At 38.7% G+C, this 18,712-nt stretch overlaps 2 protein-coding genes across 4 annotated transcripts in view; one reads left to right on the forward strand and one right to left on the reverse strand.

Annotated features, from left to right (window-relative positions):
- Positions 1–763: 763 nt before the first annotated feature.
- LOC138706772 (metaxin-2-like) lies at positions 764–15,808 on the forward strand. Of its 3 annotated transcripts, none has more exons than XM_069836444.1 (6): positions 764–938; positions 2,742–2,906; positions 4,522–4,598; positions 6,769–6,861; positions 11,776–12,017; positions 12,097–15,808. In XM_069836444.1, exons 1-6 carry the CDS (start codon positions 899–901, stop codon positions 12,275–12,277), a joined length of 798 nt encoding a protein of 265 aa, XP_069692545.1. In that variant the 5' UTR covers positions 764–898; the 3' UTR covers positions 12,278–15,808. The 3 variants fall into 3 exon arrangements, with proteins under 3 accessions (XP_069692545.1, XP_069692546.1, XP_069692544.1); XM_069836445.1 differs by lacking the exon at positions 764–938 and adding an exon at positions 1,594–2,086; XM_069836443.1 differs by lacking the exon at positions 764–938 and having other exon boundaries at positions 1,594–2,906.
- LOC138706771 (tyrosine-protein phosphatase non-receptor type 2-like) overlaps positions 14,822–18,712 on the reverse strand; it is a 41,020-nt gene continuing 37,129 nt past the window's right edge. Inside the window, exon 8 of the mRNA XM_069836440.1 lies at positions 14,822–18,710. Coding sequence (XP_069692541.1) covers positions 18,677–18,710 — 34 coding nt within the window. The 3' untranslated portion in view covers positions 14,822–18,676. The remainder of the gene's footprint in view (positions 18,711–18,712) is intronic.

Genomic DNA, 18,712 nt, shown 5'->3' on the forward strand with positions numbered 1-18,712 from the left:
CAAAAACCACAATTTTAACGTAACAGCTGACACCACCATATTGTTACATCGTTTGAAGCTTAGGCTCTCTTCTCCTGTGTATAATATTGTCATGTTTATATGCTAAGGTTATTCACGTGTATATTACGATGCTGGGTGCGTATCGGTCCCATAATCAGGCCGAAATTTCACGAGAATGTATTTTCTTCCCTCACGAGGAATCGAGCCAACGCTCATTCTCTATCTAATGAGAATGACGCTTCACCACACGAGAGATGCTACAACAATAAACTGTTGCTATGACAACAGCACACTGCCGTTGCTGGGGTTACGTGCCTCACTCCGAAGCAACGAAAAATCAAAATTCAAAATTATCGCGTTTGAATTCACTCCTAATAACCAAATGCTTAACACACTTGTAGTCATTCAAGAAATAATTTCGGCTCCAAGTAAGTCCGAGGATCCTGATCCTGATCCTCCTGACGAATCAGATGACCTGCCTGCGAGTGACGATCAATCACCCGACACCAACCACACGGACGGTGGGAATGTCGGGGCCACCGCAGCCACCGATAGTGGACAACCCCAGACTCCCGAAACAAGTGACCAGACGGATGATGGGAATGTCGGGGCCACCGCAGCCACCGATAGTGGACAACCCCAGATTCCTGACACAAGTGACCAGACGGATGATGGGATTGTCGGGGCCACCGCAGCCACTGACAGTGGACAACTCCGGACTCCCGACTCAAGTGGTCAGGCGGAAGCAGAGCACAATGGCAGTCCACAACCAGTCGAAGAGGTCAGATAAACAGAGCTGATGCGATTGTGGACGGAGCATCATAATCACAGGTGTATTCATACATAGTCTATTCCTGTCTTTCAGGAAGAAGACGAATGCCCGAAACTGTGTGACTATATGGTTGTCGTGGGAGGCAGATGTGTCGCAGAGCTGCATGGTTTGAATCTAAACCACATTCTCATTCAACTAAAATCATCAATACGTAAACAGTATAAGCAAAGAATAACCAGTCAATGAAATCGTTCAAATAGCTCGACCGCGAGATAAGATAGGCCTGCACATTACTATTCTTGTATGTGCACAAGATTCGAGATAGAGACATAGGCTATAGTAACTTGCACAACAACTCCGGGGTCCACTGAGTCTATAAAATTAACTATTAAAGGTGGTCGAAGCTGAGAAATTTATTTGGCTCAACTTTAAGTGAAATTTGCGGTGATTTTGTTATTGCGTAAAATACAGGTTTGGTAAACTATAAATAAGGATAAAACGAATGATGTATTATTTACACTGACCGTTTATTTCGCGGTAAACTATAAAGACAACACGATGCATTATTTACACTGACCGTTTATTTCGCGGTAAACTATAAATAAAGACAACACGATGCATTATTTACACTGACCGTTTATTTCGCGGTAAACTATAAATAAAGGCAACACGATGCATTATTTACACTGACCGTTTATTTCGCGGTAAACTATAAATAAGGATAAAACGAACGATGCATTATTTACACTGACCGTTTATTTCGCGGTAAACTATAAATAAGGATAAAACGAACGATGCATTATTTACACTGACCGTTTATTTCGCGGTAAACTATAAATAAAGACAACACGATGCATTATTTACACTGACCGTTTATTTCGCGGTAAACTATAAATAAAGACAACACGATGCATTATTTACACTGACCGTTTATTTCGTTTGGTGTTTGACGAATAGGCCTATATTCGTATTAGCTAACATAGGCTTATTTAATCATTTGGCCGATTGTATTATACTACTCTCCAATCGCTGTTAATCGCATTAAAATTGATCAAAGTATTGTCACGTATTATCTTGGAATATAGCCTACATATTATTATTATTATTATTATTATTATTATTATTATTATTATTATATTAGAGAGGAAATATAGAAGGTTCAAGGAAATTGCCGACAATTAATTTAGGTCAAGAGCACCCTCTTTCAGGGAGGTTGTAAATACTCTCTCTCTTCCTTTTCCAGTACCAGTAGCAATTTAGATTCTTCTAAAATTGGAATCATTCGCTAAACTGTCTTTGCAGTGTGTGAACCTCGTAAGTGGTTAATGTGCTTGTTTATTCTGTTTGCGTGTGTTAATGTGGTTCTAATATGCCTCCAATTAAAGGTTCCAAAAGTGTACTCTTTGCACAGCGGATTAAAGAAAAAAAATTATTAGATCATATGGGTTTGTCGTATTCTGCGATTGTTGCAGTAAAGAGTTAAGCACTGCTATTCTGTTTCCGAATATTTTCTACGACAGTTCTTTGTAAACATTAAAATAAACTGGACAAGGTCATAAACACGAACCAGAACTACGGATTCTTTTGTTCAGTGAATTAGATTATTTCTGGTGAAAACTTGAATGAATAATTTGACCTGACACTATCACAAATTTAATGTGTTCACTTAAGTTTGCACCCATAACTTCTTGCGATGTAGAGAAGTCATTCTTGCCTGACAAGCACAGGAACCTCACGGAAACCAATTTAGAAATGTTGTTAGTCGTTAACTGTGCAAAAAAGTGAAGTAAAATAAGAAATTTGGAACAAAAATGAAAGTGCATATTTTAATGTATTTTTCGCTTAATCGTGCATGTTTCATAGTGCATGAATGCATGCATATATTGGGATTTAATAGTGCATGAAATTCTCGTCTCTACTCATGACTGTCATAATATTATGTGCAAACTTAATTGTTGGTATTTTTCAGCACAAGATCCGTGGCCAAACGATGTGAAATTATTCCAACCAACTGAAGAACAAATGTTACTGCCAGATAATGCAAACTGTCTTGCTGTGCAGGCATTCCTCAAAATGTGTGGCTTAGATTTTGAAGTTGAACGCAGGAGCAATGCAGCATACATGTCGCCATCAGGTGAGTGCCAGAATGATGATGATTACTATTATTCTGAAGTGCATTATAACACGCGAAAGCTGGGATGGGTAAGTCACTTGTGACAGTAGTCATCGTGGTGGTGTTGAAGAACCAACAAACTGATATAAATGCCATCCAATAGGTTCCATTCGCTGTGAATTTAGAGGGGAAAGTTTTAAGAGGCCCAGTATTATTGAAAATTTGATTATATATGTATTTTTTCATGCAACTTGCTTTCGGTAGGTATTCTAATAGGTGTAGCCTACAGGCATTTTTGGTCGACAGCAGAATTTCACTGCAACAAAATATCGACAAAATGAGCATTCAAATTACTACAGCCATGTGTCAGTACGTGAAGTAAACATAAATAAGATCGCAAACAGCCCCACCTTACATAACGCATGATATTAGCTTATAATGATTATAATAAATTGGACTCCTAAATGCATAAAGAGGATGTCATTTCATGGGCTTAATTTCATATTAATATTTTCCACTGTTTTGAGGAACCTCTTGGTCGTCTGTCTTGTGTTTAACCCCTGATCACAGGTTATCACAGCTTGTGACAAGAACAGCTTAGAAAACTTGAATCAATCGCTTAACATAAATACATGTTCAAAGTTCTAAAAAAAAAAAAAAAAAAAAAAGGATTGCTATATTAAACTCATGTTAAACATGCATTTATATATAAACTTGTTTAATGTTGGCCATGTTATGACTAAGAATGTGATGCCGCGTCACAGCCTGTCGTGCTGCAAATGACGTTACAAGAAAAAAGTGTAACAGGAAAGAATAAAATACTGAAGAAATTGCTATGGTATGAAAAATCTTCTAATATTTTGGATATCGTTTGTAGTTTAGTAAATATTGCAAACCAAATTATTATTTTCTTGTTTCCAATATGGATTTAATTTGCATTTCTTGTAAAAGGTGCTTTAAGATGTGAAAATAAATGAAGGTTAATTATATTTTGGGGGAAAGGAACTGGTCACCCTCACCCATTATTTCCTGCCCTAGTAGCTTCATAAACGATGCCTTGTTGGTATCACTTGCGAGGTTCATATTCGGACAGTTGACTAAACAACAAACAATTATATTTTAACACGATTTTTTTCTAACTCCGATTAGGCCTTGAATTCCAGGTACACTGGGCAGCAATCATCTTCCAGTCCACTCTGATCAATTTTACACAGTCCCAACACATTTTTCTGAAGAAAAAAAAAAAACACATTATTATTATGAAGTAACCATTATTTCCCTCTTCCCTACTTCATATCTCTCTGCTGGTTGTCTCACTTTTTAGAGCCATTTGTTAAATTATTGCCAGCACACTCCTGGTTATAGACAACAAAAAAAAGGGGGTGCCCAATGTATTTAAAAAGTGTAAGAACCTCTGTACAGCGGGGCCTTTACGTAGTGACTGTTTTTTTTTTTACAAAAAGGCAAAAAGTTTTATAAAATGTAATTTCGCTCTTATTTCGCAGAAACACACACATTTAGCATTTTCTGCTCAATTTCACATTTAATCGCTGATTTAAAAACGATAATAATATACGTAGACTACTTGACATGCTTTTGCGAAAATGATTATGAGATTGTTTCATCTGTCACGCAGGGCACGTGCCATTCATCAAGAGCAGCGTCTTCATGGTGGCTGAGCTAGACCCCATCGTCTCTTTCGTCAACACTAAGGTGCGTGCGTGTCCCTAGCAGCAGTTGTTAGTTACAAGATAAGAGCCTTTTCACACTAGGACACCGGTGACGGTCACTGGTAGAGATACATTCGTTTGAATTGGAGCGTTCATACCGGGACACTGCAGTGTCTGACCCAGGCACAGTGACTCGCCCTCTTCACATGTGACGGATAAGGTCACTGTGTCCAGACCAGTCACTACCCGACATACATTTCTTTGAATACGAGTGTTCACACTGGGACACCGATCACAAGACACAGCATACAGATTGCCAACAAAACACTCACTGAGCACATGAAACTAGTCATAACCCAGACATGAGTTTAGATTTGATTAACACAGAAGATTTTGTAAGTGAAGTAGAAAGTCGACCTGCTATTTGGGATATCAAAAGCGATGACTATAGCAATCAAGTAATGAAAATGAATGCTTGGCAAGAAATTATAGCTAAATTTGTGCCTGATTTCAATGAGAAAAGTGTTAATGAAAGAAACAAAATTGGTACCTAAGTTGCATATTTTCTTTTCCACTGTAAAAAATTCTAAATTACATTTCATGTGATGCTATATAACTATATATGGCAATATGGTTTGTAATTGTTACCATACTAACTTACAATGGAAAGTTATATTTAACAACACGTAGAAAAAATAAACTTAAATGAAATATTAACAAATGGTAAAAATAAAAACATTCGAGATTTATATAAGGGTGTAGAGTAATTTAAGAACGGATATCAGACAAGGCTAAACGTGATCCAAGATGAGAATGGTGACTTGCATGCAGACACTCATTCAATCCTGAACAGATGGAAAAACTATTTTGGGCAGTTACTAAATGTACATAGGCCAAATAGAAATGATTGGGACGAAATTGAAATACAAACTGCTGAGCCATTTATAACCGAACCCACACTTTCTGAAGTCGAAATTGCGATAGAAATTCCGAAAAAGTACAAGTCTCCAGGTATCGATCAAATTCCAGCAGAATTAATACAAGAGGGTGGAAGTGCATTATATAGCCAAATTTATAAACTTGTACTTGCTATTTGGGAAAAGGAAATTGTACCAGAACAATGGAAGGAGTCCATAATTGTACCTATTTTTAAAAAGGGGGACAAAACCAACTGTGGTAACTTTCGAGGAATATCACTTTTGTTGACGTCGTACAAAATTTTTTCCAATATTCTTTTGAGAAGATTAACTCCGTACGTAGATGAAATTATGGGGGATCATCAGTGCGGTTTTCGGCGTAATAGATCGACTATTGATCAGATTTTTTGTATTCGACAGATAATGGAGAAAAAATGGGAGTATAAGGGTACAGTACATCAGTTATTCATAGATTTCAAAAATGCATATGACTCGGTTAAGAGAGAAGTTTTATATGATATTCTTATTGAATTTGGTATTCATAAGAAACTAGTTCGATCAAATAAAATGCGGTGAAACTTACAGCAGAGTACGTATAGGCCAATTTCTATCTGACACTTTTTGAATTCACAGTGGGCAAAAGCAAGGAGATGGCACTATCACCTTTACTTTTTAACTTCGTTCTAGAATATGCCATTAGGAAAGTTCAGGATAACACAGAGGGTTTGGAATTGAATGGGTTACAGCAGCTTCTTGTCTATGCGGATGACGTGAATATGTTAGGAGAAAATCCACAAATGATTAGGAAAAACACGGAAATTTTACTTGAAGCAAGAAAGCGATAGGTTTGGAAGTAAATCCCAGAAAGATAAAGTATATGATTATGTCTCGTGACCAGAATATTGTACGAAATGGAAATATAAAAATTGGAGATTTATCCTTCGAAGAGGTGGAGAAATTCAGATATCTTGGAGCAACAGTAACAAATACAAATGACACTCGGGAGGAAATTAAACGCAGAATAAATATGGGAAATGCCTGTTATTATTCGGTTGAGAAGCTTTAGTCATCTACTCTGCTGTCAAAAAATCTGAAAGTTAGAATTTATAAAACAGTTATATTACCAGTTGTTCTGTATGGTTGTGAAACTTAGACTCTCACTTTGAGAGAGGAACAGAGATTAGGTGTGTTTGAGAATAAGGTGCAATCACCAGTGACTGTCACTGTCACCGGTGTCTCAGTGTGAAAAGGGCCGTCACAACACACGAGTATGTCACTATTTGATCTAACTTTCAGGGTGTCAGCCTGTCACGGTCCTTGGACAGCTCACAAAATGCGGACATGCGGGATTTCATAACTCTAGTGAACACCGTGCTCGCCAACGCTGAGGTAAGTCTCTGTCTGCAGTAATTCTTAACAACCGATAATGACAGCAATTTTCATAATTCTAATATCAAATATATTAAATAAGATAACAGCAGGCAGCTAGAAATAAAGGTAAATTGCAGTGCACCATGCTACTGCATAATTACCAGTAGGCTACGTGTAGTGCAGAGTGTCTTGTAACAAGGAGACCGGTGACGGTCACTGATAGAGAGACATTCGTTTGAATTGGAGCGTTCATACCGGGACACTGCAGTGCCTGATCCAGTCACAGTGACGCAACAGTGACTCGCCCTCTTCATGTGACGGACAAGGTCACTGTGTCCAGAAGACATTTGAGTATTCACACTGTGACACCGATGACAAGACACAGCTTGCAGATTGCCAACAAAACACTCACAGTGAAACTAGTCATAATTAACACAGAAGATTTCAGGCCTATAAGTGAAATAGAAAGTCGATCTGCTATTTGGGATATCAAAAGTGATAAATTGATGAAAACGAATCCTTGGCAAGAAATTATAGCTAAGTTTGTGGCTAATTTCAATGAGAAAAGTGTGGATGAAAGAAACAAAATTGGTACCTAAATTGCATATTTTCTTTTCCACTGCAAAGAATTCTAAATTACATTTCATGTGATGCTAAGTAACGATATATGGCAATATGGTATGTAATTGTTACCATACTAATTTACAATGGAAAGTTATATTTAACAATACATAACATTTAGCATTGAACTACGACTATACACATCACAAATATAACGATAGAAAAAATAAACTTAAATGAAATTTTAACATCTAGGAACCACAAATGTTCACATAACATTTCTACTAATCTTTGTTATACTTTCCAACAGTACTTGAAGAGCTATGATGGATGAACTTATCAGCAACATTTTTATAGGAACTAAATATAAACATTTCCATAGAAATAAAAAATTTTACAGGAGAAAAAGTTCGTCCAAAGGGCTGGACTCTGGAAGAGTACCCAAAACGCTCATTGCATTTCCGCGTTGAATAGTAATACTTAAGCGTTGACGCAAATAAGTAGTGCAACGGCGATCACCAGTAATGGAGATCAAAATTTGGCCGATTTGAGATACCAAAACTTTAGCGTCATGACTCCAAGGACCGAAGGTCTCCACAGCAAATGGGACAAAGACATAATTGTCTAAAAGATGAGCATATTTATTGACTTTCTTCTTCACGGCTAATTCAGCAGCAGATGCTGTGCGTCTGGAGGTATTCGGTAAGTGAGATGGAGCTAGAGTGTCAACGCAAGTGGAGTCCCAAATTAAAGATTTTCCTCTAGACCATGGGTTATTTTACGACGCTGTATCAACATCTAGGTTATTTAGCGTCTGAATGATATGAAGGTGATAATGCCGGTGAAATGAGTCTGGGGTCCAGCACCGAAAGTTACCCAGCATTTGTTCGTATTTGGTTGAGGGAAAACCCCGGAAAAAACCTCAACCAGGTAACTTGCCCCGACCGGGATTCGAACCCGGGCCACCTGGTTTCGCAGCCAAACGCGCTGACCATTACTCCACAGGTGTGGACTAGACCATGGAATTAAGGTCGTTTACCATCTGCACGACTAATACCTGGTGGTTCCAAAAGAGACGGGATGCCACAAGAAGTCAGAGATCTTTTAATGATATCATTGAGTGATGTATGTTTGGGAATGCGACCCTTGCTCCTCACAAGTATAGTATAGTATATTATTTCAAAATATATGATATACTACTACCAGTTAAAACCTGTCAAATATGCTCAAAATAAAAGAACCACAGTACCTTAAAGTATGGGAAAGTTTTTCATGTGGTTAGATAGCTTTCTTTAGTATCATGTCCATTCCTGTGATTTCTTCTTTCACATTTTTCTAGTAGTTCATGAAATTAAGTTTTTGAAATTCGGGGTCAGTCTGGGTAGCATAGTTGGTATAGCTCTGGCCTTCTATGCTCGAAGTTGCGGGTTGGATCCCAGCTCAGGTCGATGGCATTTAAGTGTGTTTAAATGTGACAGGTTCATGTCAGTAGATTTACTGGCATGTAAAAGAATTGTGGGACAGAATTCCAGCATACCGGCGACGCTGATATAGGCTAACCTCTGCAGTTGCGATGGTCGTTAAATAAACCATAATTTAGATTTGACATTCGGAAGTACAGTACTGAAAAAATTTCCTGTCATCTTGTATCTGGTCGTCATACAGTGTAAAATAAGCCTTTCTCCATCCGATCACATAGCAGTGAATGGGTAATGAACGTTTTTTCGTCTTCCTCCTGGTCAATAGTAGTAACAACAAAAGGTCCTCGCTCGAATCCATTTCACTAACTAATCACAAATTGTTTTTGTCAGAAGCTACTAACTAATCAATTGAGAATACTAGCTGTGTTCACTGCAATCACAGGTGTCCCAGCGTGAAAAGGATCTAAAGACTCACAAATGTTGACTCGCATCGCAAAGAAGGAGAGCACAGAATGTTCACAACCAGTGACGTCACCAGGATCAGAGAAAGGGCGGTGCGGATGGGGTGCGAGCTGTAAAAATGTGGTACATAAAAGATCCAAAATGTTCTTTCATGCACTTGTGCGCATACTATATATCTGTTTATTAATATTATTATTATTATTATTATTATTATTATTATTATTATTATTATTATTGTTCATCACATCCATAGCGATACACTAAGGGACGTAGTTTTTTCACATCCAAGAACTTGTTTGTTTGTTTTTGTTCTTCAAAATAACTTATGCCTAGTATTTTTTTTTAATAAATTGCCCTTTGGGGTGCGGAAAGGGGTGCTCCGATTTTTTATGGGGTGCTTGTGCTCCCTTTCGCACCCCCCTAGCGACGTCCCTGTTCACAACCCCAACTAGCTTTGAATATCTGACCACACCGACAAATTGCTTGAAACATCCCAAGATGGCCTAAGGAGAGAAGAAACAAGTGAAGATGAGTAAAGGTGGCTATGCAATATATTCTGGCTAAGCTAGTGCAATGATAGTTCGCTTATACATCTTGCATATGTGTCCACACCTGTGGAGTAACGGTCAGCACGTCTGGCTGCGAAATCATGTGGCCCGGGTACGAATCCTGGTCGGGGCAAGTTACCTGGTTGAGGTTTTTTCCGGGGTTTTCCCTCAACCCAATATGAGCAAATGCTGGGTAACTTTCGGTGCTGGACCCCGGACTCATTTCACCGACATTATTACCTTCATTTCATTCAGACGCTAAATAACCTAGATGTTGATACAGCGTCGTAAAATAACCGAATAAAATAAATAAAATGCATATCTGTGACAGGTTACGTATGGTTAGTTTAGACTTTCGTTATGCCTTGCATATACCTATAATCAACTCCATATCCAGAGAAAAAGGAAAATATTTTCCCTGGAAAAATTACTTCACAAATTTATCTGTACAGTTGGCCTTGATTTCTCTCAATGCTAGTTAGTTACCTGTATTCCAAATCCATTTAACTTTACACTTTCCACAAAACCAACCTCTGTATCATCTATTTTACTGCACTGATTGCTCTCTGCGAATATTAAAAAAAAAAAAAATGGTTTAACGACGCTCGCAACTGCAGAGGTTATATCAGCGTCGCCAGTGTGTCAGAATTTTGTCCCGCAAGAGTTCTTTTACATGCCAGTAAATCTACTGACATGAGCCTGTTGCATTTAAACACATTTAAATGCCAGCGACCTCGGCCAGGATCGAACTTGCTACCTCGAGCATAGAAGGCCAGCACTATACCAACTACGCTACCGAGGGCGACTCTGTGAATATTCAAACACCGGCACAGCTTAAATTATACCAATGAATAATAATGCATTCAGTATTGAGAGGAATAGAAATTGCAGGAGTATTAAAAACAAGGAAAAGAAAATACCGGTACCTTATTGATGTGCTTGATAGTGTATTTTGTATTTCTAGGTCCAGTAATGTTTTTAATTCCTTCCCGCCTTTTTATTGTCCTTTACTACAGTTCCTACTTTCACTTTCCAGTCACCATCACCATTTGCACTTCATCACTTTCATGTGTTTCGCTTTCCTTTGTCACTCAAGCACCAACTTCTTAAGTTGTAATTTTTCTGTCCCTTACTTCTTCCCATATTTGAGTTTAATAGAGCAGCAAAGACATCGGAAGCAGTCGTGTACAGGGAGAATGCCATCGGAGAAAACTGCAAGAAAATGATCCTGTCGCCCGAACAAAAGTTGATATCCAAACATGATGTTATGCATCTGTGGGATAAAGAAGACGCCGTGTACTATGAACTGCTTCCCAGGAACTGCTGACATTTATTGCCAATAACCCAGGCGCCTTGCGGCCGCAACTGAAGAGAAATGACCGGGAAGTCTGCATCAAGAAAATGCACGCCCGCACTCCGCTAACATGACGAAAGCAACTAGCCAGGAGCTTGGTTTGGAGGAGATTCCACATCCCCCATATTCTCCCGATCTTTTGCCCTCAGACTTCCACCTTTCCGTACTTTATCCAACAATCTTGAAGAGAACTTCTTAGATAACGATGCTTTACAAACTTGGCTTGACGACTTCTTTAATTCCAAACCAGCAGATTTATTCAGTCTTGGAATCGCAAAACTACCGTTGGCAGAGAGTAGATTTTTTACTTGGTTATTTAACGATGTTGTATCAACTATTAGGTTATTTAGCGTCAATGAGTTTGATGATGGGGAGATGAGGCCGAGGATTCGCCATGGGTTACCTGACATTCCCCAAACGTAATAAGAATGTATTGCTGATGAATTTTAAAAAACCGCTACGAACTTTTGCATGGATCCAGTATTTTCAAAATAAAATTTCCGCTGCCCGGAGACAGTTTAGTGTAAACTGTAGTATTTTAGTAATTTGAGTCCATATACAAACGCCATGCTTGTTCTTGCCACAGCTGTATGTGACGTGGTGTGACAGGGCGATTTTGCATGACGTGACAAAGCCGCGATTCGGTTCGACATTGCCGTGGCCCCTGAACCACATCCTCACTTGGCAGAGAAGAGCAGAAGTGATGGAGAAGCTGAGCGCGCAGGGCTGGGGTTCGAAGACCCTGGACGAGGTGTGCCAGGAGGTGGGGCAGCTCTGTACAGCTCTGGCAGAGCGCCTCGAGAACCGCCCTTACTTCTTCGGGGACAGGTAAGACTTACCCGTAACAACTGGACGTTACCACATCTCATAATGTGGACACTTCCTATATGTTTTGTTTCGCCCACAGACCCACCGAGCTAGATGCCCTGTTGTTCGGTCACTTGTTCGCCATCCTCACGGTCCCTGTGGTGGAAAATAAGATAGCCGCTATTGTGCGCGAGCATCGCGGACTGGTGGAGCTCGTGAAGCGCATCGATTCGACGTTTTTCGGCCGTTCAACCGACGTGTCTCAGTTGTACAGCCCATAGCCACCCGAGATATGAGTGAAAAACGTCTGCAGCAACGCGATCTGACATATCAAGCTGAAGATGTTGAGGTGAAGCTTGCAGAAACTCCTGAAAGTGTTGAAGGCATGTGGGAAACTTACAGATGTCTCTGGAAAAGAGGAATGACAGCTTGCACAAAACTGAACAAGAAGCACAGACGGGATCAGGATGGGAAACTTTGGCTTAGAATATTTTTGAACTTACACCAATGCCCACATTTTAAATACCACAGTTTGGGAAATGATGCCTTAATTATGCAGAATGTCTTCTACTGTAGTATTGCATATGTCATTTTCAATTTCACGACATGATGCAAGTGAATTTGACTTAGCAAATTTTGATTTGAACTGTGGGTGACTTTTAGGGAGCAGCAGTTGACAACAGTGAAGGTTTTTTATATTAGTTTACGAAGGCAAGGACAAAGAGATAAGAAAATGCACTGGATTAAAAAAAAAAACTTTGATTTTGGCCTCAATTTTCATTTCTATCACATCAAGTTCTTATGGAAAAATATAATCAGTATTCCATATACCGTCATTTCCCATAACTATGGTCCTGGAACACTACTATGGTCCACGATACAACCATTCAAAGAACGCTGTAGAAGTAACATAGACCGTTCGTAGATATGTAGTTGTTGTGACTTGACTTCAAACTACAGTACAGCAAAAATATAGATAAACGAGGTACTACATTATGGAGAACAAAATTTGAATGGTTGTATTGTGGAGACCATAGTTATGTTCCAGGATCTTAGTTACAAGAAGAAATGATGGTACTATGAATGCAGTGGAAGAAGTGGACAGCTTCAAATACTTGGTGTGTACTGTAAGCAGTAACATGAGCTGCTGCCAGGAAGTCAAAAGGAGGATAGCAATGGCAAAGGAAGCTTTTAAAAAAGCAGCTTCTATGTTCGAAAAAGGAGCATCTTTTTTTTTAATTTTATTGGGTTATTTTACGACGCTGTATCAACATCTAGGTTACTTAGCGTCTGAATGAAATAAAGGTGATAATGCCGGTGAAATGAGTCCGGGGTCCAGCACCGAAAGTTACCCAGCATTTGCTCGTATTGGGTTGAGGGAAAACTCTGGAAAAAACCTCAACCAGGTAACTTGCCCCAACTGGGATTCGAACCAGGGCCACCTGGTTTCGCGGCCAGACGCGCAAAAGGAGCATCTTCTGCGGAAAAAGAACTGCGGAAGAGACTAGTGAAGTGCTTTGTGTGGAGTACGGGGCAGAAATGTGGACATTATGAAGAAGTGAAGAGAAACTATTGGAAGCTTTTGAAATGTAGATATGGAGCATGTGAAATGGACAGACAGAATAAGAAATGATGCCGTGCTAGAAAGAGTGAGTAAAGAAAGAATGATGCTGAAACTGATCACGAAGGGGGGAAAAAACTGCCTGTATCACTGACTAAGAGTAAACTACCTACTAAAGGATGCACTGGAAAGAATGGTGAAAGAAAGAGAAGTTCAGGGCAGAAGAAAATATCAGATGATAGACAACATAAAGATTCAATGATCATTATGTGGAGACTGAGAATTTGCTGGGTTTGCTGTGAAAGACCTGCTGTTGGGCAGAACACAATGTATGAATGACAGTATGTATGGAGTGACAAATACAGAGTAGACATAAGTCTCAATCCATTTTAATGAAATAATAGTTATAAACTGTACATAGGGCTATTGCTATCGTAATTTAAAGACATTCATAAGCATGTTGCCAGAATTTGCTGCAGATACTTCAGAAATTCGACTCTTCAGGTCCTGTAGATTTGTTACTTTGATTTTATACACTCCTGAATTGATAACCTCCAAGCTATGACTCCAGAAATTACATTCCCGCATGTGTAGGTAAGTGTTACCTGTAATGGTAGCTCCTGCGAAAATGGAAGGACCGTAAAGAATGGTTTTTGTGAACACAAGTCATACATTTGGCATCAATTAAATCATAACACACTGCCTACGAGCTGCATAATCTTTGTCTAGTTTGTGCAACACCTGTCTGTGATAAGTGCTTTTTCCGTGTGAACTTGGCATATCTAGATTGTTGCTTAAACAACGACTCTGTGCTTGAGGCTACTCTCGATGGCTTTTTGAATTCTTTCTGCAATCTGCGAGGGCATAGAAGGTCTACCAGAATGTGGCTCATCAGCAACATTTCTTGTTCTCTGAAATTTATTGACAAGAAGTCGAATGTTTGCTTGTGTTGGCGCTAGTTTTCGGAATTTACGTGTAAACACTTGTTGCACCTCTGCACATACGAGCAATCGAGTACTGAAAACAGTCGAATACTCAGTATACTAATAAATTAGTCTGAAACAATAAAGAAATTACATTTACTAAAAAATGAATCGAGACTTTGTGTCCACCTTGTATTGTTGTAAACTGACACTAACAAACGATGGTAGATTGAAAGCAAATATCAGGCAATATAGCTATACTGTCATCCACCTCTCCTTATGACAGATTAAATGCAATCACTTGCGAGTTGCACTTCCTTCAAAAGCTGGCAGAACCAACCGACAACCAAGACAGAATTTTATTATTGAAATATAATGAGAGTTCATACATATCACTGACTGAATTCATGCCAAGTATTACTTCCGGCTTTAACTCCACTTAAAAGAATCATATTTGAATTTTTTACCCAAACATATGTTTCTGCAATATTTACGTTCCAATCCATGAAACTTGGCTTTTGGATACATTACAGCTTAGACCATCAAAAAACACGATCTGTATGTTATTGTCACAACCCATACCACTACTGAAGATGCTGGAAACATTATTCCTGTTATTGAGACAGTTCATTCCTGCTGATTAACACACAACCTCAGTATTTTTTTTCCAGCTCTTCTAATGTGTCTGGTAGCCAAAAAAACATTATTAATGATGCAATCCTTGAAAGTGTGTTCCACAAATTGAAGTTGAAGCTAACTTATGTAGATCACTATATCTTCACCGAGCATTTTTTCTTCTTACCTCATGTTTTTTCTCCAAAAACTATTCAATTTCCCCACACTTCCTTGACGAATTTTGAATACTTGCTTTATGCAGAACTATGACAACGTTGCAGTACTCTTCTCTCATACAGGATCATTGGTTGCCAATCCATCACGAACATGGGCCAGGCATATGGAAATGATGAATAATAAAAGGCTCCAACACTCTAATTTGTTTTGAGTGGACACAAAACAGGTGATGATCATTGTTGTGCTGACTCCCATTTATTGTGGCAGCTCCTGAGCCATGGGGACTCTGTAATGTTATCATCCTTGCTAATCCATTAATTTGATCTAAAATTCAATGCTGTTCCATTTTTATTGGAAAAGAATGTGCTTGATGCACGGACATATGGACAGGAGCTGCATATTACACAGAGCTTCATCCATTATTTGATAAATTTCATTTACAGACATTAGCAAATAATAGACATAAATTCAAATAATGTGTCTGTGAGGAAAAAAAAAACTGAACAAATGTTGTGGCACTTGGTAATCCAAAACAACATCATGTATGCCATTCTAATTTTGATGAGCTTCCTGTGAACTGACCTGCAGAACTTGTTCAGCATTATTATCACCTAGTTTAACAGCATAATTAAAAATAAGTAGCACTGGAATAGGTGTCCACTGATAGGCTGGACAAAGATTACTTATCTTTATTTTTTTCTGATTCAATCATCTTCATTTATATACTCTATTAGATAATACAGTCTGATCCATTTGGGTATGGATAATATTAATTTATTATTATAAAGCTATCATGATAGTAGGAAAAAATTTATTGCTGGTTATATTATGATTAAAAGATGAGAGTTTCCATATATTACAATCAACAAAGCATAATCTGAAAGGACAAATGAAAATCGTAGATGATTAAAATGGCTACTACAAATCAACAGCGGGCACAATGTGTTCTTTGGTATGCTAAATTTGAGAGTGTTAAAAGAGTTCAAAGGGAATTTCGATGTGAGTATGGTGTGCGTAATGTACCTAAATACGATTCCATGATGTTGTGGTATCGAACATTTGTAGAAACAGGTTGTGTTAAAAAAAAAAAAAAACATGCAGGAGGTCGCAGGCGAAACCCAGTACAAGAAGCAGCTATCTCTTGGCTTGGTCCCCAAACTCCCCAGATCTAACCCCTCCTGACTTCTTCGTGTACGGTTTTGTTGAAGACATTGTCTATTCACAGAAACCCAGGAACATTGATGATCTGAGAGTAAAAATTACTCAAGCTTTTCAACAAATCACCCCTCTTATGTTACAACGGACATGGGCTGAATTGCATCACCGTTATGAGTTGTGCAGGGTGCGGAGTGGTGCTCTGAGGAATCTCCCATCTTCCAGTGTTGTATGCACAAAGTTTCAACGAATAAAGTTCAGTAGTAAATGTTTTATGGTGTTTTTATTTTATTCATACCCAAACTGATCACCCTGTACATAATAATTAAATGCAGTGACATTTGGATGTAATTTGAATGTTCTGATATGCCATAATTTTGGATTCCAACACGGACAAACCAGAGAATTATTCCTATATGCAAGAAAGGTGAATGGAATCTGATGCACTGTACATCATGTCAAGGGAAAAGCAGTAAGCACAACTTACTCTCTCAACTCATATTCACCTCAAGTAGCTGGCCAAACATGACGCCTCTAAAATGTGCCAGAGCATGTAAAGGGGGGGGGGGCTTAAATCCGACTTTTTCAGGCTAACCTCGGTCAGATTCGGTTGCGAACATTCTCGTTGTCTTTAAGAGTGTATACCATTTAATCAGGATGGAGAATTGGAGTGGAGCACAAAGTGCTTATGCCATCAATGCTTATTACAAACATGGTGACAGTTTCACGACTGCATAGAGCTTGTTTTGGCAATATAGTAGAACTTGGTTATAGCGACCTCGTTTTGTGCGACACCTCGCCTATAACGTCAAATATTCTGTGGTCCAAATAATTCCCCATAAGACATATGCTTTCCTACCGTAATTAATACGACAAACACATAAGCCTTTACCTCGCATATAACGTCATTTTCAACCTCAGCTTGGAATAAGATTTTCTAAGAACCAAAGTATTTTAAGAAATATTTTGTTGAAATCTGACCCTGACAAATTCTTTACAGTCTCCTTCTGTCATAGACCTCTGGAATGCAGGCTGATTCCCCACCACATTGTAACCTGCCCGAATTCATGCAGTATTAGATCAGTTTCGACAAGAAGTTTTCACTAAGTGCACGCATTTTAATGCAGTATGGCCACTAAAAGAAGTGAGTGACACTTTAGAAGTCATTAGAATTATGAACATATTCTATGAAGCTAGGGAAGGGAGCAGTGAAATTGCAACTGAAATTATGAACATAGAACGTAATTTAGTCCTAGAAAGTGTGTATTGGGCAAATAGAAGACAACAGAGTAAAATGACTGATTACTTCACTTCTAAGTAAAGTAGTTTGGTGAGTACTGAACAAACTGTTTTAATACAGAATACTGTATTTATAATTGTAGGCCTACGTGTATTTTATGTTCATGGTAGGCTTAAAAGTCAATACATAAATCTAAAATAAATCTAATTAAGTTTATTATTTTTCATTTTCCACCTCACTAGATTGATAATATGAATCTCGGTTACTACAACACTCGTTTATAACAACATAATTTTTAAGGTCCCTTGGATGTCGTTATAACCAAGTTCTACTGTATTACAAAGCTGTCATAATGATCCAGTGCCATCTGCCATGCATGCATGCCTGCACATCTACATGTCTGTAATGCCTAAATCACTTGGATTTTGTATGGATGAAATTTTAAGTCTTTATGCAACATTCGGCAGACACCAGAACACCACGTCCTAAGTGAAACTGAACAGAGTGTTGGGGCTTGCTTGAACGCAGTTCTTGTATCAGCGATGTTCTCTGGTGTTGGCACATTTCTCATTCTCCCTGTAGGCTTGTTCATTAGAACAGAACCCATCTCTTCGAATTTATTCAAGTTTTGATAACACACGCAAATGCCACTGCATCGTTACGACTGATATTTTAATGCTGCCAAAACGAGCGCTATGCAGTCACGAAACTCACCATTTTTGTAATAAGCGTTGATGGCATGCTCACGTTGTGCTCCACTCCAATTCTCCATCCTCACTAAATGATATACACTCCCAAACACAACGAGAATGTTCGCAGTCAAATCGAACCGAGTTTATTTGGGAAAAGCTGAGGTTTAAAATCGTCTGTTTTTCTGGTCCACCTTATTAATCATAATGTCTGATTGTCTTGATTATTATTTACTTCCACATCTGAAATGTCGCTGTCTCCGAGAGCAGCCACCAGAGAAAGAGGTAATTGTGGGGGCTCCACCCCACAAAATAAACATTCACGAGTCTTCGATGCCGTCGTGCTTCCTGGACCT

Source organism: Periplaneta americana, chromosome 9 (assembly GCF_040183065.1).
Source record: "Periplaneta americana isolate PAMFEO1 chromosome 9, P.americana_PAMFEO1_priV1, whole genome shotgun sequence".
Classification (NCBI taxonomy): Eukaryota; Metazoa; Arthropoda; class Insecta; order Blattodea; family Blattidae; genus Periplaneta; species Periplaneta americana.

Bases quoted from the DNA above. Each gene is read 5' to 3' on its own strand.
- LOC138706772 (XM_069836443.1), top strand. From the start codon at position 2,639: ATGAATGCATGCATATATTGGGATTTAATAGTGCATGAAATTCTCGTC. The intron at 4,599-6,768 runs GTGCGTGCGTGT...TCTAACTTTCAG, and splicing joins TCTCTTTCGTCAACACTAAG to GGTGTCAGCCTGTCACGGTC. The intron at 6,862-11,775 runs GTAAGTCTCTGT...TTCTTGCCACAG, and splicing joins CCGTGCTCGCCAACGCTGAG to CTGTATGTGACGTGGTGTGA.